Source organism: Passer domesticus, chromosome 4, assembly GCF_036417665.1.
Source record: "Passer domesticus isolate bPasDom1 chromosome 4, bPasDom1.hap1, whole genome shotgun sequence".
Lineage (NCBI taxonomy): Eukaryota > Metazoa > Chordata > Aves > Passeriformes > Passeridae > Passer > Passer domesticus.
In genome coordinates this window covers 24445668-24470848 of record NC_087477.1, presented here as the reverse complement: position 1 = coordinate 24470848, position 25181 = coordinate 24445668, and the positions used below count along the sequence as shown (strand labels likewise).

Genomic DNA, 25181 nt, shown 5'->3' with positions numbered 1-25181 from the left:
CAGGTCTGTCATTTGCTTAGCTGATGGCAACAGCTTACATTTCTTATTACAAGAGGGCATTTCTGATTTATTTCACAGTTTTGAAAGTAATCTTTTGGAATCAACATGTTAGTTGACTGAAATAGTTTTCAAAATATGAATGGGTTGTAAGCAATCTGATTTTGTACAACTGAAAGTTTGAAGACACTGTGAAACAAAGAAAGCAGTTTATGCCAAAATGAAGCCAGAGAATTCAGCCTCAGAATTTTAACTATTTTTAAAAGTCAGTATTAACCACTGATCATGATAAGAACACCATATATAATTCTGAAAATGTAGAGTGCATACTTGACAGGAGGAGACTGTACTCCTGTCTGGTTTTTTTAATTACTTCTGTACTTCAGGAATTTCATTTTTTCCTTTAGTACAGCTCAGTAAAAAAAATTAATTGACTTAAATATTCCATTAACAAATGGTTATTATGATAAGTATTAAAGGGTTTTTACACCACCACTTAAAATAATGGCAAAGCTGGATGTAACACAATTATAACTCCTAACTTCATTAGCAGAGGATGCCTATGACATGAATTCAGTGTTATCACATGTGTGCATCATATATGTGCAAATCACAAATTATGGTGAGTGGCCAAACTACCCCTTACCCAGTGCTAGGACTGGCCATTTCCTTCCACACACCAAGAAAAGAAAACTGTCCAGCCTGTTGAGCTACAAGGACTGGGCATTAAGATGCATGGAGAGGAGGTGGGGCAGTGAGGCAAGGGGAGCCCAGTAAAAAGCCAGCCTCCACGTTCTAAAAACCACTTGTTGACAGAGACCAAGGAAAAAGGTATATCAAGTGTTTTAGGCTGAGGGGTAATAAAATCATTTTTGCAAATTAATTATTCAGGCTGGCTTGACCACTCATTCTTTTCAGCTGATTCTTTTCCCATCCACAGGATCAATAGGTCTATTAAACAGAATATTATAAACAAAATGGCAGCAAAACTGCTCTTGTGTGCCAGCAATCTGGGACAGCAACAGCAAGCATAGCAAAAACAGGATAGACATAAAAATAAATAACATCCAGACCTCTTTTCAGAAAATGGAAGCAAAAGTTATATAGTTTTTCTGTTAGAACTCACAGAACACCATGCAAGATGAGTCTCAAACAAACAATATTTTCAGGCAAGTTAATGGCTCTGTGATTAATTTCTCACACGTGTTCCAAGAATGGCTACTATTCACTCACTGCAGCGGAATCTTTTTACTTTCAAAGTCTTCTAATAGCAGGTATTCCTGCCCTTCTTCTGAGAGAAAAGGTGACTCTTGGCTGGTTCATACACAGTAGGAAAGATGAGGAAGACAGCATTTAGTATTTCAATATACCTATCAAATGAGCCAGAACAATAAGGAATTTGGAAGCAATGTTTGGCTGCATTTTCTTATAGAGGATCCAAATACAACCTTAAAATCTCCCTAAATGCTACAGTGAAACAATGCTCTTAAGTCAGCAGTGATCAGAGCATGAAACTACTTTAGACAAAGTACCACACGTGATAGTTACAGCTGCAATTGCTGCATACAAGACATTCTCACAACAGCATGTGGTGCACTCCACGACACTGTAATGGAACATTTAATAATTATTTTCTACGTCTGAAACACTACAATTCTCAAAAATCCCAAAGAGGTGACTCAGATACATCTATGTTTCACAGTGACCTATCTCACCCAGAAAAGAACCTCAAAGCCTTGAAATAAAATTCAGTGGTTTCCAGGTTACCTGTAAAGTAACATGCAGAATCAGAATAGAAAATGTTCCCTCTGAATATCGGTAATTTTTAAGTCTAAAGGGAAAATATTTAAGTAACAGTACCTGCCTGCTTAATTACAGCTATTAAACCTTGCACTTTACACTAAGTCTGTATGAAATATCCAGATAAATTGTTCCAAGCCTGGAAAATGGGAAAATTATGCAGCCATTTAATGTTTTTTCCTTGCCTGTAAGGATATGGACTGGGGTAGAGTGCAATCTTAGCAATGTGCTACCAAGATACACAAAGCTCTCATTCCACAGGAAAATGTCTATATGCTCTATACTCTGTCCCAAATCCAGCAGCTTACCTCCTTTACCAGAGATAAAACATAGGCAGTCTTTTTAGGTGGAACTGAAAGTCCAGCACAATTGTTATACTGAATTTTCATGATCACAGCCTTTTTAATGAAAGGACACAGCTTTTTATTACTTAGTTTATTTAGAAAATAAACTAAGCTCATATAATCTCCAAGTGATCATAATGTCAATGTCTTCAGCCATTCTTATAAAACTATCATTTATTTAAACAATCTGTACACTCCCAAAGATTTTCAGTTCACTGGGTATTTTATCGCCTCTGGACCTTTTGCTTTCCCCAGTACCTTCTCCTCTGTGTCACCAGTGACTTCCTTGAGAAATTGTGCAGGTTTATCATGGACTCTATTCTTTGCCACATTTCTCAGCCTCTACTTAACCCACAAAACTGTGGAAGTCAGGTCAGAAAGTCAATTACACATCCCAGCCTTCATAATTCCTAATAACACCTTCACGTTGCGGTGGTAAAACTCTGCTCTGAGCCTGTCCCTCACAGAAGCAAATGGGCACTCAGACACATTTCTGATAAGCTAGGATTGCTGAAATCCAAGTCAATTCCTCTGCCAAGCTGTTCTGGAAGTGATATCAAACTTAAAAGCATCTGGCAGGAACACTGACATTCCTCTTTGGTCCTATCAGCTTCTAAACATTACTGAACACTGAAACCTTCAGCACTGGGTTTCCCCTTCCCCTGCAGGAGGTTCTGGGACATTCCATGCTGCCTGTAACCTGCATGTTCCATATGCTGGAGGAGCTGTAGGCTCATTCCCTTGTTTTATAAGGAAGACTGTAAAGGGTGGATACTTTTCTACCACAAAATCATCAGTAAATGGAGCAGGAAACTCCTCAAGCACAACAGAGCAAGATAAAAATGCCAAGGGAGCGCAGAGCACATGGCACAGGTGAAACTGGCAGGGCATCAAGGAGTTGATGCAGAAGGCACTGCCACTAAAAGGTGCGGCCCCAAGGAAGCATGTGAAATAGTCATGAAAACACTCTCAAAGGAAGCTCTCGTCAACCTTCAATGTACTTGTCTGTAATTACAAAAATAATATGATGTTTTGTTAATTTTTCTGTAAATATCCCAGCAGATTTTATTTGAAATTACTGCAGCAAAGAAGCTTGCCGGAGGGATTTATAAGGTTCTCCTACAGAATGTTTAAGGTTGTAAGGGATGTCTGGACATTATCTGCTCAACTTTTCCAATACCGCTAAGCAAACCCTTCAAAATCAGGAGAGGCTCCTCAGAAGCTTGTCCAGTCAAGTTCATTTTTGGTTCTTTTAAATAATTTTTTTTTAAAGAGGACAGAGACTCCAGTGTGGGCAGCCTGCTCTAGGAAAGGCCACCATGATCCATTCTGGCAAACTACAGTGATATTTCCCAGGTAGCTACTATGAATATCATATCCTCTTATGCAGGGGGTGCTGTGGATTTATTTAAGTTAAAAGTAACAGGTGGAGAAATAAATAGAGATTGAATTCTGTAGAAGTTCTAAATTTTTCCTTCAAATTTCCTATTGCACACTTCTCCAGAGAACTGACTGTGTAGGCACTCTTTATTCAGTAAAAAATAAAGCTTGTTTGAGTTTCCTTTTAAGTGTCTGTTATTTGGAAAAAGCTGAAATTCAGGATATGGAAACTGAGTGGTTTCAGCCTCTGCATTCTTAGTTACCATAAAATAATTGGGTTTTCTTCTTGTTTGAGAGTCTGAACCACGCTAGTAATAGTAAACAAATGCCACTTGTAGATCACTGTACTCAGTGATCTGGTAACCTGGCAGGTGATAATAAAATCAGCGTGTTTTCTAAACCCCTTCCATGAAAGCTTTAACTGGAAAAACTGGGGAACCAAATGCCAGGAGGGAGAGAGGCTAAATTCCTCCAGCTTTTTCTAGTACTAAACTGGACTAAGCACACCAGATTGTGGCTAAAGAAAGGGGATTTTGTGCCATGCATCACTCCAAGCTGCAATGGAACACTTGGATTGCTGCATCACTGTGATACTTCATGTTGGCAATTGCTGTCAACGCTTTTGGAGATTGTAATATAACACTGACCAAACAACTTACTATTGCAGCAAAAGGTTTAATACATGTAATGAAAAGAAGAAAAAGTTACAGGAAGCTTCCCTGTGTAGAAATGTGCCCGCAAATGCTCAATGTCTCGCTAATAAAAAATGCATTCAGCACAAACATTCTTGGTCTGTAATACAAGTAAAGTGTTATTAAGAAACAAAAGTCACTTACTTCATAGGTTCAGGTTTTTTACTTTGACAGTTTATTAGCAGTAAGTAGTCTTGAGGATCTTCTTGACCAGAGGAAGACTCCAGAGGGGGGACGTTAATAAGCCGATAAGGAGAAGGAAGGGAAGATTCTGCTTGCATGGAAGGTGGTGAAGTGTTGATGGGCAAGGGTAACTCAGCAGATGGTTGTAAAGAACTAACTGATGGCTTCACAGCATCTGCAAACACAGAAGCAAAGATTTCTTTAAACAGTGAAGAAATAGTTCTTCAACAGTAAGAAAAGAAAATTTTTAACACAGGATGGAAAAAATCTCAGATTTTAGTTCAAATTTGTTAAATTGGACATGAGAACATCTGGGTGTTAACGTTTGTTTCAGGGTATTTACATTTATATATTAATCTTTTCTTTTCAAACTGCAATCAATTTCTTAAGTAAGCCTTGGAAACAGATGTTCTGCCTTATTTAAAGGTTTATTTAACCTGCTTTCTGGCCACAGAAAGAACAAATATGTTGACAGCTGCGGTATATACAGCTAAAAACACATATCTGTTTTAATCAAGAGCAGGCAAAAGCTTGTAAGTTATTACTTGAACATGGCAACCTGAGTCAGCACTTGCAAGTAATCATTCCTTTTTGACCAAGGTCACTTCAAAGTTTGAGATTAGTCACCAGGCAAGACCTGGTCACTCTCAATATCTGAAAATCAACAGGAAAATTACTGCTTTGGCAATGGAAGATTCTTTACAACTACAAAAATAATGCAAAGGTACAACAGGTTACAGGTTCCACTAAGCCCCCTGATTGCATACCCTAATTTTTTATTGTTGTGCAATAAATGAATGGGTTGGGTTTGGTTTAGTTTTGGTTTCCTTTCCTTGTTTTGTTTTGGCGTAGTTTGGATTTCTTTTGGAGTGGGGGGAGAGGAGATGTTGCACTGTGAGTTTTCTTTTTTTTTTTTTTCTTAAATAACCTTATCTTTATAATTCTTATCCACTTCCTATCCATGTATATTCTAAAGTAACTTCTCTTTTCCTTCCAAACACATATATCCAGACTATTAAATTATCTGGGAGACTAGAAAATATCAACATAATCAAACTTTAAACAATTATTTGGCTTTTTCATTATTTTAATGACATTGACTAAGAACAACATAATTAAGGAAACTATTTCCCAATTATCAAGGCTTACTTGCAGCTCATTGTACATTCCAATTTGTACATCCCAAGAATGGATGCTGACTATTAGCATCGTTTAACGAACATGTCATTATCCAATGCTCCTGCTCCTGTCAGCCTTACAGGCCAGCTAAGCACTACAAAGTAGCTTCATTCAGCTTCTGCTTCTCAGGACTACCCTGGGAAAAAAGAGAAGAGCAGCCCAGAACACAGCCCTCCTGCTTCCAGTTCTGTGTACACCAGTGTACACAAAGTGATTTAGACATGGAAATAGAAATAGCAGCACTTGCTTTGAACTCCCACGGCACCTAAACAGGCTCAGAAATTAAATCCCACCACACCCATGTGGTTGGAAGAAGTCTAGGTGTATGAAAATTCCTCAACTCAACCTACCTGTAAAGGTGGGATAGCTTAAAAGAAGTTATTATGAAGGGTTGTGGCTGACCTATTCATCAAACTAGTTAGCAGAAGAAAGAAATGAAACAGACTATATCAAGGGGTCATGCAAATAAAAATAAATTGATGCACCCAGATCAGATAAATAATAGTACACAGATATTTATAATTCATAAAATCTCTATACATTACATTTCTTGAAACACATATTCCTCAACCACGTCCTATGGTTTAGAAAAATGGCAGGGGGAAGGTAAAATTAATTACATTAATTGTTACCTGAAAACTGTTACTTAAAATAGCCAATGTTTACTTAAATACCCTTATCTTCATAATTCCTATGCACTTCCTATTTATTTGTATTCTAGAGTGACTTCCTTTTTTTTCCTTTCAAATACAACAGTACTTGGATGCAAAAGCTACTAAAAAAGTAGTTTATTTTCTACATGCTTAAATATAAAACATGAACAATTTTCTATCATTTAGGAAATTCAGGAGCTTGAAGGAGCCTCTTTGAGGCACTTACTAATGCTTCTTGATTCCCCTGATGCAGGGGTTCAACAGCAAGAACAGAGAAGTGCCTGAATGGACCTACCAGGAATGTACTTTTTGTACTTTCTGGAAAAGTGGCAGTGGGAGAAAGGACAAGCAGCTCTCTGCCCTGTTCCCTGCAGAGCTGAAGAATAGAAGTAAATGTATGCACCAGTAAGAGTGGGGAAGAAAAGTTTCCTGCCAAATACATCATTTTTTGACCACACTTAAGAGATGAGATCCTCAAAAGCTTCCCTGTGCCTCAGTGCCCACCCCATTCCTGGGCCTGGCGACGCACAACCTTCATGTCATTGGAACTGCTTGGTGTCAAGTTCACAGGAGGAGAAAAAAAAGAAATCAAACAGGATATCCTTGGGGCTTCCAGGGAAGATGGGTGTGTCAGTCAGCACTCAAGCAGTTAGAAGAGTACAACAAGTACACAGTAAGATGCCTACGTGATCTGATGCAGTTAAACAGACCATGCACTAGCATTCCCAGGAAGAGTAGCAAAACTCAAGGGTGACTTTCCAGGGAAAAATAAAATCACGAATTTTGAAAGAGGACCAATGTATCCACAAAGTCTGATGCACTGCTCCAGCTTCTGGGGTATCCCAAGACAGAGGCTGCTTCCACAGTCTCTGCTGACCTACCTTCTGACACACTGTTCTCTGAATTTCTCCTATTTCTTTGTGCCTTTATATTTTTGACCTTTACTACCCTCTGTGGTCGTGAGGTCCACATTTTACTACACATGACATGAAAACCCACTTCCTTTTAAACCTGATATATTCACTTGATATATTTCAGCTCCCATCTTTAAAGAAACTGTGAACAAGTACCTCCTACTCATAATTCCCATTCCCAACTTCACACAACTTTGTCATAGTTTTTACTGAGTTGGTACTCCTCAATTTTTCCTGGTGCAGAAGCCATTTCATTGCACATCTGGTTTCCCTTTACCCTCACCTTTCCAAGCTCTGCTACTTTTTCTTTCCTGAGAAAAACAACTAACTATTGCACACAAAGCACACACAAAAAAAGTCTAGGACACACTGATTTACAAAGACATAACAATGATTCATTCCATTCCTTTCCTAACCCTTCCCTTTCAATTGTTACTGAATATTCAAGGCGATGCTGTCCAGCTGTCTGGGAGCTTTATGATCTGCTCTCTGAGCAAGGATTTGGAGCCCATTAATGTTAATGGATCGTTAGGGACACTTTCCTTCTAATGAGTTGTCTCATTTCTTTTGACAAGGATAATACTTGATAAAATCCCTGATCCTCCCACAGATCTGTGTGGGGTTTGTTTGACATTGGTGTTGTGTGGTTTGGTTGAGGTTTGTTTGGTTTGGTTTTTTCAGCATATGGAGCATTAACTATTAAAATACTAACTTTCTGATCTGAAATCCATCCTCATACAGACATTTTCTAGGTGTTAAATAGTGTGGGCAAATGCCAGATTGAAAGATCTACTGAATTTGATCTAAAGCACTTCAGATTTGCTTTATGCATTGATGACATTTCAAATTTGACTACAAGGGAAGAAGTAATGTTAAAACTTGCATCACTGAGCAAATGAAGACTCTTTGCCTATCTGCACCCTCTCAAATATTCTCTTCAGCCCAGTACTCCCGAAGCTGATATGAAGGAAAGTTGCTCTTCCAGCAGCCATTTAGGATTTCAAAGAATACAATCATCAACTTGCTTGACTTTAGACTAGCAGATTTTTGGGGAAGGGGTCATCTGCACACCAAAGAGCGTTGTAAGTCATTTGGTTTGTTCCCAGAGCTCAGACACTCAGACTGCTTTGAAATAACTGGGAGCTGGAAAAGCAGCCAGAAAATTTAACATGCAAATGAGTCTAACAAGAATCCTATTTTGTTTTTATAATTCCTGCATTCAGTACAGCTAGAACAATCAGCTTTCTCAAAACAGGGCAAGAGTTTTATCTTTTCTCAGTTGCCTTGTTATGAGTAGTTACAGCTTCATGTCCACTAGAATTTATACTTTTTTCTTCACAACCATTTTCATATCTTGTAAAATTTATGAGGTAAAAAGAGCATTTTCTGAACAAGAATAACAAAAGGCTCCACTTTTTTCCTTCTTAAATATATAAAGCTACTTTATTCCACACATTCCTACCTATCTTGCTTTGTGTACAACCTAGAAAATCTGAGTGTGGGAGTTTCTATTTAGGATTGGGTTTTTATATTTTGGTGTTTGTTTGTTTTTTAATGAAAGCAGAAATTAAATTGTTTTCGACACTATGATGTACAGCCTCGTAAAACTCTAATTATGCAAAAACTTGAAATGCTCTCATAGTGAACAAAACACAGAGGCCTCATTACAGCACGCATTTCTTTAAATGTCAAAACTGCAATCAAAGTAAGAAAATGCATTCTTTGCACATTGTAGGTAGAAATATGAAAACAGAAATGGGATTTTTCCATTGCAACAGTGAATCAGAACAGATGTGCAATGGCATGATTCTTCCATTCTTCTGAGATGTTTCATTCCATTAATTTACTATAATGCATGTGTTACTAAAATAACCAGTGGCCAACAAAATATCAGAGCAATAACCTTGTCCAAAAATTCACAGATATAATAGTAAGAACCATAATTAAAAAAACCCCACCAAATAAAAACTTCATAACTACACCTGAAGCCTTAAAAAAACTTTGTTTGAGAGATGCTGGAATCAAAGGGCCACATGTGCAGGCACAGAGCACAAGCACATGTATGCTGGTGGGCACTTGCATTGTTCACACATTAGTTCAATAGATGAGAGCCAGATACAGCACACAGGAGCATGGATTTGGGATTTGGCATTAAGTGATCAGCTTGGCTTCAATATGAAATCTATGCAGTAAAGCTCCATACTGAACCTTTCTGCTACAGCCAGAGAAAATCCTTTAAAATGCTCTAATAAAAACTTCCTATAGATTTCATAGGTTTATTTTCTTAGTTTAATATAATCTCGCAGTATCTCTCTCTCTTCCTGAAGAGACGTTAAATGGTACCCTATTTAAGGAATTAAGAATTCAGCTTCGCATGTTATGTCCAGGACAACCCTGCCTCCTGCATCCAAACCAGAAACACAACCAACTGTTCCAGGTTCCACCACACACAGAAGTTTCCAGCTTTCAGAGCTAACATCTAAAATTTAGTTCTTGCTATCTGAAGTTCATGTGTAATTCTAAGCTGTAGTGTTGGTTATCCATTTAAATTTTGAAAATACCAAAAGCATTTGCACTTGGAATTGACACCTCCTCTCAACCTGCAATTTTGTTTTGAAGACTATTCATTTAAAAGGAGAAATAAGGAATCACCTGTAGCCTGTTCTCCCCATCTTCAGATGGCACACAGGCTGGGTAATGCAGGAAAAATAATCAAGGAGTCGTGTTATAGACTAACCTCTGTAGGTGCTGCCCATCACACTAAAAAGCTTGGAAATTTTTCTTCACCAAAAAGGCCCAGAGCTTTCCTTAGCAGAGCATACTGCTCTGACCACATGGTAACTTCTCCCAGCTGGGGCTCCAGCTCAGTGCTGGGACTGGAGGTATCTCTGTGCTCCAGAGAGACTTCCATCATTCCACATGCTGCCTCTCAGCACCTCAGGACTCATGGGATAGCAACCTGCAAAACACTTTGCCAATCCTTCTCCCAGCAACTCAGCATTAATGTTAACAGCACAAGAAGTGTCCAGCAGGAACAAGAGAAAATTAAGTTAATTACCTAGGCATAATAGATTTAGTTTATTTTTCCTCAAGGAAGAACAGAATCACCTTCCATGTGAATTTCTGTTACATGCAGCTGTCAACTTAAGATAATGACCTCAAACATTCAAGATTAAGATTCTGATCACATCCTGATAATAAGTGATTTTTAAAATATATGTATTTTTGCCTCACATCTTGAAAGGGAAGACCTACTGTGGCAAATTTTGTGCTCTATTCTTCATCATCATCTCACTTGACCACCTCTTCTTTTACCAGAGTAGAAGACATCTTAGTCCTGTCTGCTGTCTTCTCTTTTTCCTTTGGACAACAGGCAGTGATCATCTCAGCTCGAGACACCAGCTACTAGTTCTATCAAACCCTTGATTATTCCTATTCAATTTTACTAGAAAGCTCTAACATCATTCTTCACAGTCCATCATCACCTTCCTCTCAGAAATTCCACTCATAAAAAAATAATTTTTATATGTCTCAGTGGCCATTATTAACTGAACCTCAGTTAAAGATGTCAAAGAAGAACATTTTTTGTTTCCTACAGGCAGACCCTTCATGCAGGAAGGGCACCCTGAACACCTCCAATACCCACTATTTATTTATCAAAGACAAGGAGTCAGGATGGAAAGGTGAAGTTATGTTCATCCTGTCAGTCTCTGATATTGCACCAAAGCTGTGATCAACCTGCAGTGCACGGATTATCAGAACATAATTTTTAAAAAGCAAATATAAAATTGTATTGCTCCAAGGGCAAAAAGGTAGGAAGGCATAAGCAGATAGCAGCACCCTGAAAAGAAACTTTGAAAGCATCTCGTGTGAAGCAAGCGGCAGTACCTTCAATGTATGGTCCTCAAGATGACAGAAGCATTTTTCATCATATTTTATTACTTATGTAAATGTAATTGTAGATTTCAATGTCTTGTTCTTTCCTTTTTTCCTCTTCTTCTCTACCTTGTTATTTCTTCTGGTTTATTTTGTTACTGCTATCTTTATTCAAATGAATACATTCAAGTAACACGTTTGTATATAGCAAGATAATTTCCTCCTGTCCCTGCTCTGCCAAAGAACACAATTCACTAAATTACAGAAACATGGAGCTGGATCACATATAAAACATTCATAACAGATGTCTACTAAATTCTAGAGAAGGACTTTCACAGACTGTGCTTAGATATCCTTTGAAGGGTTTTCTTATCATTACATCACTGATTGAGAGAAAAACAAGTTCTCTCTTCAGATAACAATGGATCCATGTCCGGCTTATCACAGCTTTTTTTTTGAAAGTCAGTTCTTCCCTCAGTGTTTTCTTCTCAGGGAAAAAGAAAATCCTCCAACCTTTCTTCTCATCAATCATTCTTAAAAAAAATTTCCTCTATTTTTACCCTTCTTTAAACATTTATCCTCATCCTGCTGAAAGTATTTCAGAGGATGTCTCCACAGCAGAAGACACAAATCAGCATTACCCATCAGGTCCATTCAGTCTCTCCATCCCAGATTGTCTCAGTACAGTTCAAAGCGAAACACTGGTGACACATTTTTGCCTTATAGTTCCATTTTAACCTCTAGATGATCTATTATATCATGAACTTACAGAGAAAATATGAACACTAAAAGTGCAGCATGAAACCCTGTGGCAAACCCAAACCCAGTGCTCAGGCACCCCCCCCCCAACTTTGCACACGTGTTTTAAACAGAAGGATGCTACAGAAAGAAATGCTTTACAGCTTCCATTTGAAAACAAGAAGCATTAGCTGAAGAAAACTTAAAACTACCCAGAATTTTATTTTTAAAAGTAAAAGAATTATTTATTTTATTTAAAATAAAAATTCCTTCCTGTTTCTGCCTTGTTTAATTTTAAAATACCTAAATCACTGTGAAACCTTTCTTAGAAGAAAGTCCCTATAAAAAGCCAAATATTGCATATATTGTAATTGTAATGCAATCATTACAGATTACACTATGAACACTCAGTGCTTGTAAATATGATTGAAGAACATAAATTATCTACTCTGTCCAAATACAAATGTAACACTGCAGATCTCCACAATGTAGAGATTTCACATGCATAACTCAGTTTCTAGTTGGAAGGTCAAAGCAAAGCATTAGGTAAAAATGAGTACCCAAAATAATTTCTAATGAAATAAAACAAAGACCAAACTTTACATTACAGGAATCACTGAGTCTTTGCTATGTATGAAAGCAGCAGCTCTGAGCATTATTTTTCTGGTCTCTGTACAGTTACAAGCAAGTCTTTCTCCCTCATTTGTCCCAACACTAAAATATCAACTCCCTAATTGTTTTCTAATAAGACTAGCCACTGCTGTCTTGCAAATTTTTTCTTTTTAAATCCAAGAAGGTAATGTTCCTGGATTTCCAAATGAACCCCAGAAGGAGCAACAGGGTAGTGGTGTTCCTAGTTCTTGATTGAGCAATGGATGCCAATGACAAGACACAATGCCTTAATCACAACCCTTAATCAGTCTGGCAAGAGACTTTTTTTCCAGCTTCAAAGAAAACTGTCTTCTGCTTCCACAGGTAATAGAAAGATTTGGTATGCCACATACTCCTTTTGTTTAGCTCCAGACTAAAATAATAGTGTGTTTTTACTATCTGAACTTCACCTGTTCTTTAACTTCCCAAAATAAGCTGCAGGTGAACACAGATTTTTAAAGTACTTTTACAACCTGCTCTTCTGTTGGGAAGAAGATTCATCTTGGAAAAATAAGAAAGAACTTGGCAATAAACACTCAGCAACTGATTTTCCCATTTTCCTTTTTTAAAATTCTTCCTCAATGCATTGCAAGGCATCACTAAACTGATCAAGCAGACAGCACTGTCAACTCTCAGTCGTGTGAAGTAAAGGCGCTGGAATAATTCAGTGTAGTAGACACCTGACTTTTCAAACCAAAATATTCAGCCAAAGCTAAAATGCCAAAGATGAAACATACAATGAGAGTACAATGGGGAGAAGTTATCGATACAATTGACTGAAGCAAAAACTCAGTTTATGAGAGCATGGTTACATCTCTCCACATCCATAGCAGGTTTCATGTTCAGTTCAATGACAGAAAACTAAGGGTCAACAACAATACACCAGCTCTCAGAGGAAAGGTCTGATGGTTTTGAGGAGACCCCACCTCTCTGTTCTGTCCAATGGACACGTGCTCCTTTGTGCTCTGCCAAAGAGCTGCCAGGTGTGGCACGAACCAACGTTTTGTCCATAGATCCCAGATTTCCAGTTTGTCCCCAGAACCAAGGACTTCTGCCCACAGCTGCACTGGTGCAGTGCCCCCTACCCACACCTCTCTGCAGGGTCTCCTGGCAGGCTGAGCACTGAATCTCATGGTAGCTGCTCTCTGAGACGTGCTGTGGGTCCTGGGTGTGCTCAGCATGCCACAAAAACATGCTGGAACTGTCAAAAATCTGCTGAATTTGCTATTAGAGTGGCAATTAATAGATCAGGTTTTCATGACAAAGTTGTAGTTCAAAACTGCAATAAGGAGAAAGAAAAGGACCCCTTCTTGGTCCTTAATGCAACAGTATTTTTCTAGTCACTTTTAAAGATTTGGCTGGAGCAAAGTGATGCAAGCCCCTTTTCTCCTTCACCTCCCTCAATCCACAATCCTACAAAAAGCAGGGATTTATTTCTGGCCCCTTCAGTCAGGCATGCCTTATGGATAACCCTCTTACCACTCCTATTTAATGTTTTCTTGGAACTCTGCACGGAGCTACAGCAAGTCATGTAACCCACTAATCTCCAAAAGGAATGCAGGAATAATAACTAAATAAAAAATAATGGATTCAGGACAAGCAATGGCCACAAGGTATTTGTGAGGAATTAAACACACCATCATGTTTCCTACAAGTTGCCTTCATAGAGTATCTATTTTGGTAGGATTTGAGTTGGATAGTGCAAAACTACAGGTTATTTTTTGTTTGTTTTAGCTGATGGGGGTGGATTTCTTTTTCCCCAAGTTTCAAAGCAGACGGAGAAATGGTAATATTAGAAACCTGACCTTTTGCACTCAGTCCTGCTTGTATAATCATATGTTTTTATACCAAATGGGACTCGTTTGATGATTATGAAGATCTACTGCTGCACATGATTTTACTTGAGATTTTTCCTCTACTTCCAAGAACTAACATCATGCAGAACAGAAGAGCGTCATCCAAGTTCTAAGGCATACTTAATTTGTAACAAATTCTGAATATCTCCCTCTGTTCTGCTTACTTTTTTTGAGGATAACAAGGAAGTTTCAATGCCAATACACACAAGTTTTAAAACATACGCTAGCTAAAGATAGCCATCTGATCTTTGAAATGTTCTTCACACATAGGCACTGCACTTTCTCAGAAAAGCAACAGAACTTACCCTCATCTGTAGGGTTGAACCCACAGATATCACAGATACATCGAACCCACTTATTCATCTCCTCCTCACTGTCTGCTACCAAATAGAAAACTCGGTCTATAGTGTTGATATCAAAAATATAGCTGTTTTCAAACTCCTTTTTGTTGAACGTTAATCCAGCATCCACTTGTTGACACAAATTTAAGTCAATAATACGGATAGGCTTCTTAGCATGGTCATTTTTGTAGTATTCCAATACATCTGGATCCCCTGTTAAGCGGCCGCTCCGAAGCACAAACCATCTTCTCTTCCATGCCTGGAAATTGGGGAGAGAGAAAAAGACAAATTAGAAGGAAGAAATCACACTTTAAAACCTTTTATGTGTTATTCCAGCCTGGGTTGAACGAAGTACTAATAAGTAGTTCAATTATTATACTAAGAGATTACACACCAAATATCCAGATTTAACACTATTTAGGTAATGTTACAGCAGTGGACTTGAGGATTAGTGAATTTGTATTTTAAATTTTATATCTTGGCTTTGTTTGTAACAAGTGGATATATAAATTAAATCACTGTTTATAAAATGAGAAAGCATGAATGCACTAAAGAAAAAAGTGGGGTGGGGGTCAGGAAAGGGGCAAAAAAGCACACAAAAAGGGCTTCTGAAGGAAGCTGTCACAGGCATGAGAAAGACAAAATAAAATACATCTTTAAGTGTTCCATGGTGTTTTGTTTCCAGTATCTGTCGTTTCAGGCTGATGCTTTTTAACTGAATTTTTAACTGACAATCAACGATATGACCTGCATTTAAGGAACAGACAATGCTCACACTGTACATGCACCTTGATTCCAGGGGAACTCTGCACTCAGAACCTCACAATATTTCTACAGTAGTACTTCTTACAGAAAAAGAGCAAAATTATTATTTTTTGAAACTGTTAGAGAGATGGAGATGGAGAGAATGACCAAATGTTGTAGTTTTACCAGATAAACCCAGTCTTTGGGGAAGATCCAGAACACATGAATTTGATAGCCTGACACTATGCCTATTATACCAGCCCTCCTGATGCTGCAGAAAGAAACTGGTATAAGAAAAAAGCAAATGCAAAATGTTGCATTCTCTAACGAATCCTTAACTGCCTTTCATCCCATGGGCCTCCACCACCTGCCATAATTCTCATCAAAGACCTTAATGGAAACCACACAACCAAGCTCTGCATACAGCTGTCCTGCTGCTTCCAACAGCATCTTTATTGCCCCACTTGGCTGCACTTCTGTTCCTCAGCTCTACCAGTAATACTATGCTAGCAGCTTCTTTTTATACCCCAGTGCCAACATAATGGGCACAGCAGAAGAAACCAGACACACTGCCATTGCTCCCTAGGAGAGCTGCACGTCTTTCACACTGGGAAATCTGAAAGCAGAGCCCAGACACAGTGGGGAGCCACACCTGTGTCATCCATTTTTTCTTATACCATTCAGCAAAGCAAATGGGAGACCAAGGTAAATCAGTGCAGTAGCCAAGACACTGTGTATTACTCCGCAGACTCACACCATGTCCCAAGTCATCCCACTTTAAACTTCTTTAGGATATTCAAACAAGTTTGTCAGCAAATCCTTTGAAAGATTAAAAATAAAAACCAACACAAAAACCAAATAAACAACAACAAAAACCAAACAAATTAAACCCCCCCAAAAAAACCCCAAACAAACCAGCAGAAGAAATGCATAAGTAAGACAGGTGAGGGTGAGGGGATTTTCCTTTTGGCCAGCCCTGGCTGTGTGCTAACCAAGGAAAGGAATGGAATCAGCAAGGAGGGTCCCAGAAGGGGTCAAGGTGTGTGATGTCCTTTAAACACTGGGACGGCAGCACTGAAAACAAGAGTTTCTTACTGTGTATTAGAGAAAGATTCAGAGCCATTTTTGTGAGGCACAAGAGTGCATTCATTTCATTTTTTTGCAGGTGCTACCTTCAAGCAACTAGTGGAAAGAAACTAGTGGAAGGGCAACATAAGGGCCAAGGAGCAAGTATCTCCCTGCTCCAAACAAGTGCTGTTGGCTTTGCCCCAGAGACTCATAAAATCCCCACTGTGCATGCCTGTTTGGGGTATCAAGCTTCGAAAGCTATTATGAAAAGATAATACAGAAAACAGGAGAAAGGGAAAAAGGACAGACAGCTTAATTAAGGCTTGTGATCCATTCTCTAACTAGCAAAGCTCTAAAAGTTTTTTGATTTTAAGATAATGTCTATACTTTACAAAAGAATTGTATTTACTGCAGTTCTCAATAATGGCATCTGTTTTTAAATTATGAACTGTGTGAATCAAGTCAAAGTCTCAAGCAACTATTTCCATGGTAGCAGTAATTTTAACTGGTGAACAGTTAAAATGTAGAAGATGTAATAGATTAAACCCCTTCAATTTAGATTTCAAATGTGAGTATATCCTAGCAGCACAGCTAGATAAGCAGCATTTAACAGTGACCCAAAAACATTAGCAGAATTTGTTTTGTTTCCTGCTTCCAAATCAAGTGACAACTTAGATGCTGGGTTAACACGAAACTTCAGTAGATGAGCCTCTCTCCAGGCAAGGCTGATCACAGATAACTACTACAAACTACTTCAGAAACAAGCTTTATCTTTAACCTCAGCCTTCAGTCACTCAGATGAAATTTTCAAAGCAGAAATCAAGAGGAAAGACATTAGAGATAGGAGAGGAACAAGAGCAATTGAGAAGCGTGATGCATTTTGTCTCACAGTTTGTGCAGCAACAAAACGCCAGGCAAAAAAACTCCATCATCTCTGTATCAACCAGGCGTGCCTCTTCTAAAAATTTATTTCTAGTACTGTGTTAAGGAATGAAAGGCTCTTAGCAATCCTGACAATTTCTGTTGAGTATTAATCAGTAAATAGGACTCTAAAACTGAGAAAAAAACACTGAGCTATAAAGAATTTCCTTTCAGCCCTTCAGGCTACAAAACAGCAAGTCTTAAATATTTAAAACATTGAATTTAGCCTGCTGGCACCTGCTACTATTTTTGAAGAGTTTTCACATAGTGCATATGCGAACATTTATTTCAGTCCTATAGTGAGTCACACTCTGAAACTGGCACAGATTATATTCAAAAACAAAAGCAATTCCATAAACTACACACTAATAAGGCAGATACAAAGGTTGTCTGGACTACAGTACAAAGCACAATTTAGCAGCAGAATAAAGCTTAAAGCTAGACAAGCAAACTGACATCAGCACCCTTGCTAATCATAGTACAAAAGCGCCTCTATATTTTGTCAAAGTGCAAAATGAGCTCACATAAATCACCCTTTGTTATTTGAAAATATCTGGGATTCTTAAAGCTTCAGATATTTTTAACATTTCGGTTTTTGTCGCTGCAAAGAAAGCTGTGCACTGCCCCACTGAAGTACAGAATATCGTGCTATTTGTGTTGTATGTGGAAGGAAGAGCTTTTTTCAGTAACATCATTCCAAAGAACAATCTCTAAAAGTGAGAGTGCACATGTGCAAATACGTACTTACACAAGTTTTATCTTTTTTTCTTTTTTTACCCATTTGGGGGTTTTTGTTTGAAAATTTTGTGTTTTCTTTTATAGAAGTGCATGCTACAAGCTATTTCTCATAATCACTCAAAAAAGATGCAACCAATTTATGTCACAGGAAAATTAAAGGTACCAATCTGTCACATAACTGATGTTATTATCAGCCATACATTATCAAACACTGATTTTCTGTGCTAGAAGTCAACTGCTTTAAGTTTGAAAAGTCGAAAAAAATAGCCAGAATGTGATTTAAATATTTTTGTAGTTATTTAATTCTGGAAAGAAATTTGAGCAAATATTTTTTAAATGAAAGATTCACTCAAATATATAAAATATATTATTAACATAAATATGGTTTAATAATATATTTTATAAATATAATAGCACTTAGTCACTAAACACTCCTTGCAGAGCAAATAAATGGCTCCTTTTATAAGTGTTGTAAGGCAAAAATCATGGTTATCACGTTCACCAAAAGCCTGAGTAGGCTTTGTAAATTATTACAAAACACAGTTTAACGAGGTTTGCTGCTTTTCCCTCAGTCTAAGAAAGGCCTTGTGTGCCTCTCAGCTTGTTTTCTCCTCTGGGCTGCACAGCACATCAGCTGGCCTAGCACAGGACACCACCATGCCTGCCAAACATTGTCCTGCTTCTGTCATGAGACCATGGCTTCATGAGCCCATCAGAGCTATAGAAACGAGCTTGTTTACTTGCTTTTGAGAGAGGCTGAAATGTGACAAGCTGCTCACCCACAGAGCATCAAATGATCAAAGGAACAGTGGAATTCTGTGTTTTTTATGCAGCATTTTGAGAAGGTTACAAAGTAAAACCAAGACATTTCAGCGATTAGGGTTGTTCTTATTGCTAAGGTATATGCAAACTGCTGATGTGAATGAAAGAGCTAAGAAACTGACAGAAAGCAGCATGAAGCAGTGTTAGGGTTTAGTTGTTTTTTGGCTTTTTTTAACTACTGCATACTACTGTATGCAGCACACAGAATTTACAATATATTCTACTTACAAGAGATGTACCTGTTGAAGAAACTGTAGCTATACTTCCCTTAATCTTTACATTTATGGATTATTTTCCCCTCCTCTCTTCTCATATACACTCAAGATGTACTTCATTCAGCTGCTGCCTGTAGTTCAAAGATGTAGGAAATATGGGATGCATGTGTAAATTGAAAGGGAAAGGAAGGTGGAAGGGGCAGAAAAGAGCAGATAATTTATATTTTTCAAAGGATTTAACATTCCATTTAGATCCCCTTAAGCAGTTTCTCAAGAGGCCAAAATTATTTCATGACATGTTAAAATAAAAACTTAAGAGATGTTAAATCAAAGACAGCTTTTTGTGGTCCATTTTTTACGGATTTAGCTCTCACATGGCCAAGTGACTGCTTACTGATAAACGGATCAATTATCCTGCTGTTAATACCCACCATTCCAAGGCTGCTTCAAGCTGATTTTCCTCGTCCAGCACATTTGCTGCCATTTTTCTTCTGGGTAGCATCCAGTCAAAAAAACCTTTCAAAACTCCTGAGAACTAGCTACGCCGAAGAGGGTTCCTTACACCCCACCCCAGTAACACTGCTAATAAATCTTTCCTTATGTATGACCAGTAAACCCAAGAACAAAACTACAAATCTCAGGCCTTCCTTCTCATCTCTCAAGTGTGCGGATGTTTGTGCTTAGGTTTTCATCTCTGTACTCACAGAATACTTTAAAAGGGCACTATTTGGCATCCTTCTTTCTCAGAGACATCAACTAAGACCTGGCAGAAAGAAATTACTTGCCCAGGGGCACAAGGAAGGCTCCAAAAAATACCTGGTGTTTCATAAATGCACAGCAAGACATTTCCTTACTCCAAAAGAACTGAAGAAGTAAACAGAAGACAGAAGGCAGAACATGAACCAGAGAGATGTAGGAACAGCAAAAGACACAGCCTAAGGTGACTTTGTAATGCTCTTGTGGACATTTAAGTCTGTAGCTACTATTGAGCATTTTTCAATTGTCTGCTAGGATCAAGATTTAATTTTCTTTATGCTTTTTGGTCCTATCTATTTAAACTATTTCTCTCTTTCTACTTACTTCTCAGTGCAAACGTTAAATAACAGTGAAATTGGTACATGTCTCTGACAAACAACCAGAAAAAGGATCCCAAACAGCAGCTGAGTATTTCTGCTCCTTTTTGCCTCCACATTTCTATTATCCAGGTATTCCAGCCATTGCAGAAGACAAACACACCTCTGGCACAGCTTCACTGACTTGTGGATTAGACCTGTGCTCTGCAACCCCAGAGAAGCTCAAATGAAACTAGAATAGAAGTGTTCCTTCACACTGTGCTTCTTTTTAAATCCTGTCTGTGGTCAGCCTAGACCAGGGACAAGTATGACTGACGAGCTGCATCCCACAAGGCACATACTTGGGAGAACTGCTGGGAAGTAGCAGAAAGAGGTCACGTTAGGTAACAATACTTCAAGTACAGGACTTTACTTTTTCCACTTGCTGCTCTTCCAGCTTGCAGGACAAACTCCAACATGGTAAGATTGCAAAATTTCAAACGCTTTCCCTAAGAAATTAATACTTGTAGATTTCCATATGGATTTCTTATTTTGGGGTGTTTTAAGGAAAGCATTTTCTGTAAATGTTTTTAAACCTTTTAGGTTCGTTGGTTTTGTGGTTTTTTTTTAATCTGGTTTCTTTTTAAAGGCCATATCATGAGCACCAGGAACTGAAGAATATGTAATTACAAGTTATTTCTGAAGCCCTTGTCATAATACCAACTGGCAACAGACATCCTCTTATCCTCTTCCCTAAAAGTGATGCCCTTTATATTTTGAAACCTAAGACAGAAAAATTAAACCAAGAACAAAACAAAAAACCCAAAGCATATTTAGTGTCTTAATTCTATGCAGCAGAATGTACAATTCCATGATTTGACAATAGTCCAAATATTTTACTCTTAGTAGCACTAGATACTAAGAAGTGTAAACACATTGCTGGGAAACAAACAAATGTGATACGAGGAAAATACTGAATATGTTATGACTTTCTTTAAATACTTAAGACTTGTTTTCCAGGAAGCACCATCTTTTCTCACTGAGCAAAATAAGGAAAAAACAGTCTCAGTGGAAGTTTCCACTCTCCTGGCCATCATCCTGATCATCTGTTCCGAATACACACAAGGCCAAAATTTCCTGTTTTCAAACTATTGTCACCATTTTCTAGTCTTGTGCCGTCGATTCTAACTTTAGCTTGTTAAATAAACAAAACATTGAGAATACAGCAGAACAATACTTCCACACACACTGGCAGCTCTGTTTCATAACTGATGTTTCAGCACGTGAATTAATCTCCCAGTGTTAATTAAAGCGCCAAAAAAGGTACAAAATAAAATGCAGACAGCGTAGCACAAACTGCTGCTTTACTTTATGAATCTGAAACTAACTGAATATCTTCATTTTTCTCTTAACTTTGCATAGGAGTTCTTAATTTTTTCTTGCCTTTTACATCTTTTTTTTCTACATTCTTATCCCAATTCCCAATGTGCAATAGCGCAGCCAGGTCTGTATCATGCAATTCACATTAAACTGATCTTCATGACAACTGGTTTCAGTAAATACTTTTCTGCAACATGCCAGAAATTTTCTAATGGCAAGGACAAACTTACTCCTGCACACCTGAGAATTATCACCAATGGAAATTATCATCTCTTCACCAAAGAAGAACCAAAGGAGCCCTGCAGCAGCACCAGAACCTGAGCCCCCATTTCACTGTCTGCAAGCCAGGACCAGTGACCAGATTGTCTCTCTCTATTCCCACATTCTCTAATCCAATTGAAATGCCTATAAAAGTTCCAGTGGTTCTGATCTCTTGCAAACCCATCTTTTCACTTCTCCTCCACCACCCATCCTGTGTAGCCAAGACATAACTCCTAGGAACTTGCTGGGAACACGTTCCCCACCACTGACATGAGCTTTGCCATCTCCTTTCACCACTCCATCTCGCTCCTTTGTCAGCGATGAAGTCACAACACTCATGGCATGAGGTCTGCCTTGGCACAAGGAGAAATACAGCTACTGCAGGTGCCTTACTCGCACATCTACATGGTCTTTGGTTTGCTGCCCTGTTCCCCAGAATATTTCTAAAATTTGGCTATTTCCTCTCTGATCATGAGCATGCTCTGATCACCCCCCTCTCTAGTCTTTCCTGTATCTGTCCTATTTGAAATAATGCTGCCAGAAGAATCTCCCTTCTCTCATTCTGATTACATCATCCTCTATTTTAAAGTTCTCCATTTATTGACTTACTTTATTGTAATTTGGGGCCTCTATTCCTATTTTGAGGCTTTTACTTTTAGAGAGATCTGTGTTCTTACTTGACTCTCTCCCTCTTGCTAGTCTCCCCCTATTGCTTTTTGCTTTACCACTGATACTAGATTTGAATCATTTTTCCTTCTCTCATCTTTCTTTTGAAGGCTTCCTGAACAAGTAAGCAAGGGCAAGACATCTCCTTCCTCCAGATTCCTCCTAAAGATCAGCTTCTTTGACAGTGCTTGTGATAACCCAACCAAATTACAATCTAGCTTTGTATCACGTGGATTTATTTAAGAAATGATGGTCTTGTGTATTCACCAGACAAAGGTTTGTTTGTTGAGGGTTTTTTAAAAAAGTTGCTTCAGTCTTTTCATCAGCTTTTAATTAGAATTCACTTCTCCCCACAGCTCTTAATTTAAGGAAGCAAATAATTCGGGGTAGGCTGTGCCCTGTTTTTAGAAGTCTCTGTACATTGCTTATCACAAGGATTGCCACCAGGCTCACAGGACCCCCTTAACAAGACAAGGCAGAGAAGACACCAGCCATGCCGTTTGACTTGGATTCCAACTGAGTTCATGGGTGTAGGTTGCATGAAAGAACACCCAGAAAAAAAAAAATTAGCATTTATAAAGACATGAAAAATTCAAAGCTGAGAAGTCAAGCCTACACTCTACTGATACCAACAGCTGCTTGCCTTCTAACAGCTGGGGATTAACTATTTCACCATATGTTTTTATCCATTCATTCCTCATTTCCTAGGAGGAGTTTTGAAGCAGCATTTGTAACATGTTGGAGAAAAATTCCTATTTCTCCAGATCACAAGCCCAGTGCTTCCTGTAATATTTTGTACAAACTGAGTTTTATCTTTTTTCCTTCTTACTCCCCCGTATAGATATCTACCTTCATCATCTGTGTAAGAGTTATACACAAGGAAAAGAAAGATGAGACACTAGAATTTTGTAAAAACATGCCATTCCTAACACAGATTTAGATCCTGGGACACTGCAGTTGCAATGACCATACAACACATGCTTGTGTCACTGCTTCGTGTTTGGATCACTCGAGCATGCTCATTTGCAAACAATACAAGAGTTTTCTACAGATGACAAGAGGCCAAGCATTCTGTGCATCATCTCTTCAACAAAATATTCATAGGCTTAAATCCTGTGCTTTGTACACCCTACAAAAGAAAGGGGATTTGAGCTACAGAAGCATCAGTTTCTCCAGCTTCAATAGCTGGAATGATGAATTAAGAGGGATTTAGTGATGAGCTAAGGATGATGGTACAAAGATATCCCATAATTTCTACAATTACTAAGCTGGTTTTACCTACCAGTTGTATTAAAAATGCTCCTAGCCATCCATTAACACACAAATTCAGTCTCCAATGGAAATTCAGACGATGTTTTAAATAGTCCCTACAAATTAAACTTAGGACATGTTGACACTCCATCCTTATCCATTCCTCATGAGAGCAAGGATGTACAGTCACTGATGTCTTTGCAAATCAAGTATGTGCAGACCAAAGCATCTCTTGCAAATGAGTCGGCCACTGCTCCAGCAATGGAAGGACTGACACTTACTCAAGATCTTCTCCTCAGGCATAGTGAAGGCAAAGCTAAAGGAAACCTGTTGTTCTGTCAAAGCTTCACAGCTTTGGCACAGTAGTTTTTATATACTGTGAGGCATTGCAAGGAATTCCCTGTACATATATAAGGAACGTGTAATTTTTCCCCTCTGTATAAGAAATGGGAAGAATTAGGAACAGTGATTTACATTTTAACACTGTTTTCCCGTTACAAATCACAAGATCAGAAATGTGCCTATGCAGAGATGGCAGAGAGAGTTGCTAAGAAAAGTAAAGGCTAAGATAAAATAAAAATCAGTATTCTGTCTGATAAACACATTCTCACTTTACATGGCTGAAAATATTTATCGATTAGGCTCCAGAAGTTTTTTTCTGAGCAGCCAGAGAAAAATTAATTACAATATAAGCAAGCATAAAGCATAAATTCTTTTCAAGACATTATGACGTACAGATTCCTTTCACTATACTCCTTAACCTTGAGTTCCTATTGTAGCAAAAAACTGTTTTTCCAACAATGCAAACAATACTTTTAGATACAAATAACTCATTAGCAGTAACAAAATGGTTAAGAAATTCAGGAACCAGCAATCTCACATACCAATAGCTAAATAAACTACATACCAGGATACTTGAATAGTAAAGATGCTTCAAATATAATTACTTGGATTAGCTTAAAAAACACTCCTCTAGCTCTCATCAGCTCACATAAAATGTTTTCTACTGCTTCCTGGTCTGTAACAGTTCCCTCACACCATACGTTATTAGGATGAACAGCTTTGTAGAACGTAACCACCACAACCAATTCACAGATGTGTGGACAGACAAGGAATCTGTCCACAGCTCTTCAGTAACAGCACAAATATTAAGATAAACTGTATTTTTAGAGGGCAGTATTAACACAACTAACACATACCCACAATGTACTGTAGCAATACACCAGAGCTTCTCCATGGCACAAAACTTTTCTCTTGTTTTTCTTTTTTAGAGCTAGTAGATACGAGTGAGCAAATAGGTAGAGAGGTTAAAGCTCTTGCTTCAGCAACAGCATTCACCAAGTTGACTTGTAAATCAAAACAAAAGCTCTTTTTGAAAAAAAAAAAATTCAAGCACAAATATAACATTCTTTAAGAAAGCCCTCTCACTCCAATTCATTCTCCCCATACCTAAGTTACA

General features: G+C 38.2%; 1 protein-coding gene across 9 annotated transcripts in view; it reads right to left on the bottom strand.

The window, feature by feature from the left end:
* Window positions 1–25181, bottom strand: part of GAB1 (GRB2 associated binding protein 1) — a 94782-nt gene that overhangs the window by 24182 nt on the left and 45419 nt on the right. For 8 of the 9 annotated variants that reach the window (XM_064416591.1, XM_064416594.1, XM_064416596.1 and 5 more), the window contains exons 2-3: window positions 14569–14863; window positions 4358–4571 (exon numbers count right to left, since the gene is read on the bottom strand). In XM_064416591.1, coding sequence (XP_064272661.1) covers window positions 4358–4571; window positions 14569–14863 — 509 coding nt within the window. Of the gene's footprint in view, window positions 1–4357; window positions 4572–14568; window positions 14864–19543; window positions 19562–25181 lie in introns of those variants that run through there. The other variant, XM_064416593.1, reaches the window with a different exon arrangement.